The sequence below is a fragment of the Urtica dioica genome, chromosome 1 (genome assembly GCF_054948205.1).
Source record: "Urtica dioica subsp. dioica isolate 48M chromosome 1, U.dioica_male_clone48M_v1_H2, whole genome shotgun sequence".
NCBI classification, from domain to species: Eukaryota; Viridiplantae; Streptophyta; class Magnoliopsida; order Rosales; family Urticaceae; genus Urtica; species Urtica dioica.
The window spans coordinates 13,156,436-13,161,695 of record NC_142756.1 but is presented as its reverse complement, the minus strand read 5'-3'; the positions used below and the strand labels follow the sequence as shown (position 1 = coordinate 13,161,695).

At 40.0% G+C, this 5,260-nt stretch overlaps 1 protein-coding gene across 1 annotated transcript; it reads left to right on the top strand.

Moving 5' to 3' along the window:
- Positions 1–3,861: 3,861 nt before the first annotated feature.
- LOC149407317 (uncharacterized) lies at positions 3,862–4,641 on the top strand. Its single transcript, XM_089619839.1, has one exon. It carries the CDS (start codon positions 3,862–3,864, stop codon positions 4,639–4,641), a length of 780 nt encoding a protein of 259 aa, XP_089475965.1.
- Positions 4,642–5,260: the final 619 nt, after the last annotated feature.

The window sequence follows — 5,260 nt, the reverse complement described above, 5'->3', positions numbered from 1 at the left end:
TTATGATGATTCGACAGAGTAGTCCTCCGGACTTGAGACTTTCAGTGGAGGAGTCTTCCGGTTTTAAGACTTTTTCCGGAGGAGTCTTCCGGCTTTGATGCTTCGGCGGAGTAGTCCTCCGGTCTTGATGCTTCAGAGGAGTAGTGGCCCTCCGGTCTTGAGAATTTTTCCGGATTAGTCTTCCGGTTCTGGTTTTTAAAAGAGAAAGTCTACTAGGGAGGCTTGTGATGGTCCCGTAAAGGGAGTTGGATTTACCGGTGGAGAACTCGTGGTTGTTTTCGAGTACCCCTCATTCTAACGCCAAAATGTTAATCGCGTTTTTGGATTAGCATTCAGAACCGTCTGTGGTTCGATCTAGGGTCGGAACCTATGACCGCACGTTGTTTAGGTGTGGTGAAGTTTTTCTATTCTCGTCGTCCTAGCCTCACCGGAAAGTGGTTTACGGCTCCTCGTCCCTTCGTCAATAGTCGCCTTCGTGTTCTTCACGTTCTTCGTATTCTTCGTGTTCTTCGATTGTTCTTCGCGTTCTTCGTCTTCTCGTCGGACTCTTCGTATTCTTGTTGGATTCTTTGCCTTCTCTTCGTTCTCATATCTTGGTCTTGATTCCTTCTTCTCTTCTCTCCATCTTTGTCTTTTATTTTTGTTGGTCTTTTCCGATCTTTTGAGTGCTTTGAGAGCTTTTTTGAGTTTTGAGTGTTTTTTCTTTTCCTCCTTTGGTAAAAAATGGGGAGGGTATTTATAGAATTTTGAGTGTTCAAAGTTATGGAAACTTGGTCGGAGGGATTCTTCGGTTTTGTGGATTTTACCGAAGGGATCCTCCGGTTTTGTGGGTTTTACCGGAGGGATCCTCCGGTTTTGTGGGTTCTACGGGAGGGATCCTCCGGTTTTGGAGATTTTACCGGAGTGGTCATTTGGTTTTGTGGGTTCTACCGGAGGAATCCTCCGGTTTTGTGAGTTTTACTGGAGGGATCCTCCGGTTTTGTGGGCTTTACCGGAGGGATCCTCCGGTTTTGGAGATTTTGGCGGGGGTGTCCTCCGGTTTTGTGAGAAGAATCCTCTGGTTTTGATGGTCCTGGCGGAGGGGTCCTCCGGTTTTGCGTCATTTTTGCATTTGGATTGTCGTTTTTCCCATACAAAAAATGACGCAATAACACCTATTAATATCGGTTATTTACTCCAGATGAATAGATATGTTAAATATATAACTTTGTAAAAGATTAAAGCTTTTGATATTTTTAATTGTTAAGATATGTCGTTCAAGAAAATAACGCGGAGTCTAGTAGATTGAAATAAGTTTAATGATCAGATATATTATAACCTTGCCGTACTCATGACAATAAGTTACAAGGAATAAATGGATTAATATTTGTTTATGCATATATGCGATGTTGGATTGCATGATCAAATGGGAGCTGTAATGTGAGAGAGATATTTGATTATCAAAAGAATAAAAAAATTGGTTGCTACATTTGTTTTCTGAAACTTACCTCATTGACTTTGGGAATGAACTAAAACTGTGATAGCTAAACCCCAAACGTAGACATAGATAAAAAAAAAAAAAAAAAAAAAAAAAAAAGCCTTATCATCTTGCAATATATCTCACTTATTTTTCATGTGTTTGAGAAATCCTATAAAGTCTAATATATATATATATATATATATATATATATATATATATATATATATATATATAGTATAAGTTGATGCATCGAAATTTCAAGAGATTATAATATATTTGAGACGAAGTCAAATAGTTGAAATTTAGATTTAGTGTGTATCCAATAAGTTTGTAGTTAGTATACATTTTCAAATGCGGCATCACAATGCGTCTACAGCCAATACTGTAATTGATTCCAAGCCCGTATATTGTTGACTAGAGAGAATAATAGGACGCGTGAAATAATAAATAATTAAGTAGAAATTATTCTAAAAATTGTCAACTCTTATGTATCTATTACATGATACATCATATTGGATGTGATTGATTGTTGACTTAGACTCCTGTTAGGTCACAATTGACATTTTATTATCGACGAAATCTCAAAAGGTGACTCTTTTCAGAATTTGCTAAGATATTTGGCCACTAACGATCAGATTTCGTGAAATTTTTTTCTGATCAATCATTTGAAAAATCTCAATTTCAATGAAGATATAATTTCTCACGCAAGATGTGCACTGAATATCTTCTACCTGATTTAGTTTGGGAAACCATTCAGATACAACTAGTCGATCAACCATTATTAAGAGAGTCGGGACCGACTCAAACTCACCGGGGACTCTAGGCGATTCAATATTTTGGGGCCCTATAATACTAATAAAAATTTAAATTTTTAGGGTAAAAAATGTAAATTTTTTAGAAAATGGACCAAAAGTGTAAATTTTTAGGGTAAAAAATGTAAATTTTCTTAAAAATAGGCAAAAATTATAAATTTTTGGAGGCCCATCCACATATGGGGCCCTAGGCCTGAGCCTAGCCCGCCTTAGCCCAATGCCGGCAGTGAAGAGAGTCTCTATAACCGTAGTGGTTCTTCTTTAAGCATTGTTCTTGATTTTTCGAGTATATACGTTTCGCTTGTCGAAATATAGTTTGTGGTTGTGCGCGTATATCTTTCCACCTTTTTTATAAGTGATGGAGATTGAGTTTATATTTTGTGAGTATTGCATCATGGCTTTTATAATTGATCAGAGCAAAAAACATGTGGTGAGTGTTTGAGTTGAAGTGATGGGATCTTATATTCAAGAGAAGCATGTCTTGAAATTCTCGGATAGTAATAGAACAGAATTCTAAAAATCTAATCAATCATATAAAACCATATTTATACTATTGATTAGTAAAAAAAATTGGAAAAATTACATAGACTAGTCTACTCAAACGTTGAGATTGCGTATTAGTCCACGTTTAAAATTGTTTTCAGAAATAGTCAAATTCGCTGATGTGGCGTTTCAGCCAGTTTTTGAAGGTCGAAAAGTAACCCTCTTGAGACTGTTTCATTTTATTTTAGAAATGTACAAAAAAAAGAGTCAAAACTAATATTTATTTAATTTGATTTGCTTCTATTTTGAATTTCTTATTTATCTCTACAATAACTGCTCTCTCTCTCTCTCTCTCTCTCTCTCTCTCTCTATATATATATATATATATATATATTCCATCAAGAACGGGAAACCATCGCTCTCCAAGCCCCGCCATCGGAGGAGACGGACCCGTCGGATTTTTCCGTTCTCCGCCTCCACTCATCTCCTCCTCCGTGCGTCATCGTTCCACCGAAGCCGACACTCTCTGTGGTCCTCATGCAGCTGATGCGGTCACTCTCACTCCCATTCCGACAAGCCCTACCTCTCTATGCTCTCGTCGTCGCTCATCCTTGTCATCCCTCCCGACCTCCAAGTGATCCTCCGCGAAGGTCTCCCAATCTCCGCTGTCGGAGGATTTCCAAACTGGTTCTCCGCCACAGAGAGTCATCGGGCTGCCATGGATCCCGATGGACGAGCTCCGACCCACGAAGATGACGTGCCTGGGCTCGAATTTGGGCAACGCGCGCGAAGGAGGCGACTGGTCTGACGCCGGGCCGACATGAAGAAATCAGTGTTATTCTGTTATTTATTATCCGATTATTCTGTATAGTTATTAGGATCGGATATATTCTATATTTATCTTTTGTATCTAGCTAATTAAGTTAGTTGCTGGTTTTATGTATATTATGTTAGGTTGTAAATCCTATATATACGCCTATTATGGCTTAATGAAATTCATTTGATTATTTCCATAAGCTTTCATGGTATCAGAGCGATACTCTTATGGAAAAATCGACAAACCCTAAAACACCAAATACCTCTTCCTCTATTACTCAAATCAATAGTATGGAAACATCCAATTCACCAATAGTTCACTCGTCTATGTTCATAACTGGGCACAGACTAACAGGACAAAATTTCCTAGAATGGGCTCAGTCCGTGAAGCTTGCGATTGATGGAAGAGGAAAGCTTGGCTTCTTGACGGGCGAAATCAAGCAACCGAAGGTAGGAGACGATGGATACGCCACCTGGAGGTCTGAAAACTCGCAGGTCATGGCATGGCTGCTCAACTCGATGGAAGCCTCAATTGCCAAGCCACACATGTTCTTGAAGACGGCCAAAGAAGTCTGGGACTCAATCAGAGAGACGTACTCTGATCATGAGAATGCTTCGCAGGTCTTCGAGCTAAAGACAAAGCTGTGGCAATCCAGGCAGGCTGACCGAGATGTGACGACCTACTACAACGAGATGGTGGCGCTGTGGCAGGAGCTGGACCAATACAATGATGACACATGGGAGAGTCAAGTAGATTGCGCTCGGCAAAAAAAGCGTGAGGAAAATGACCGGGTTTATGTCTTTTTAGCAGGTGTGAATCGTGATCTTGATGAGGTGAAGGGAAGAATTCTTGGTAGAAGACCGCTGCCCTCTATCCGAGAAGTCTTCTCTGAAATCCGAATCGAAGAAAATCGAAGAAAGATCATGTGTGGCACTGAAAGAACTGGCGATCAGATCCCGGAGACATCTGCTTTGTTTACACACGGAAATGAGGAGAAGAAGAAACCGTGGTGTGAACACTGCAAGAAGCCTTGGCATACAAAAGAGACCTGCTGGAAGATCCATGGCTAGCCAGCGGGATACAAGACGAAGAGAGAGAGAGAGCTCTTCAAGCTAATATGGCCGATACTTCTCAAGAGCAGTCAGCCAACTCCGAGCAGCCACCATTCACTAAGGCTCAGATAGATCAGATCCTAAAGATGCTACAAACCACACAAAAAGCCTCTAACTCTGATATTCCCTCGTGTTCCTTCCCAGGTCCTCTGTCTTCTTATCTTTGCTCTAAAGAAAATAATGTTTGGGTTATAGACTCAGGTGCCACAGATCATATGACCTCAAATTCAAGCATTTTTTTGTCATATAAACCTTGTGCGGGAAATAGGAAAGTAAAAATTGCAAATGGCTCTCTTTCACCAATTGCAGGAACAGGAAAAATAAAAATATCTGATTCCATCTCTTTGTCACAAGTCCTTCATGTTCCCAACCTAGCTTGCAATCTTGTTTCAGTGAGCAAAATTACCAAAGAGCTTAATTGTTGTGCCTACTTCTTACCTGATTCTTGCGTTTTTCAGGAGCTAACAACGGGGAGGACGATTGGCAATGCTGAGGAGCATGATGGACTCTATTTCTTAGAAGATGGATCAGCCACGAATAAAATAGGTCAAAAGGCCTCTTGTCTTCAAATTTTTTC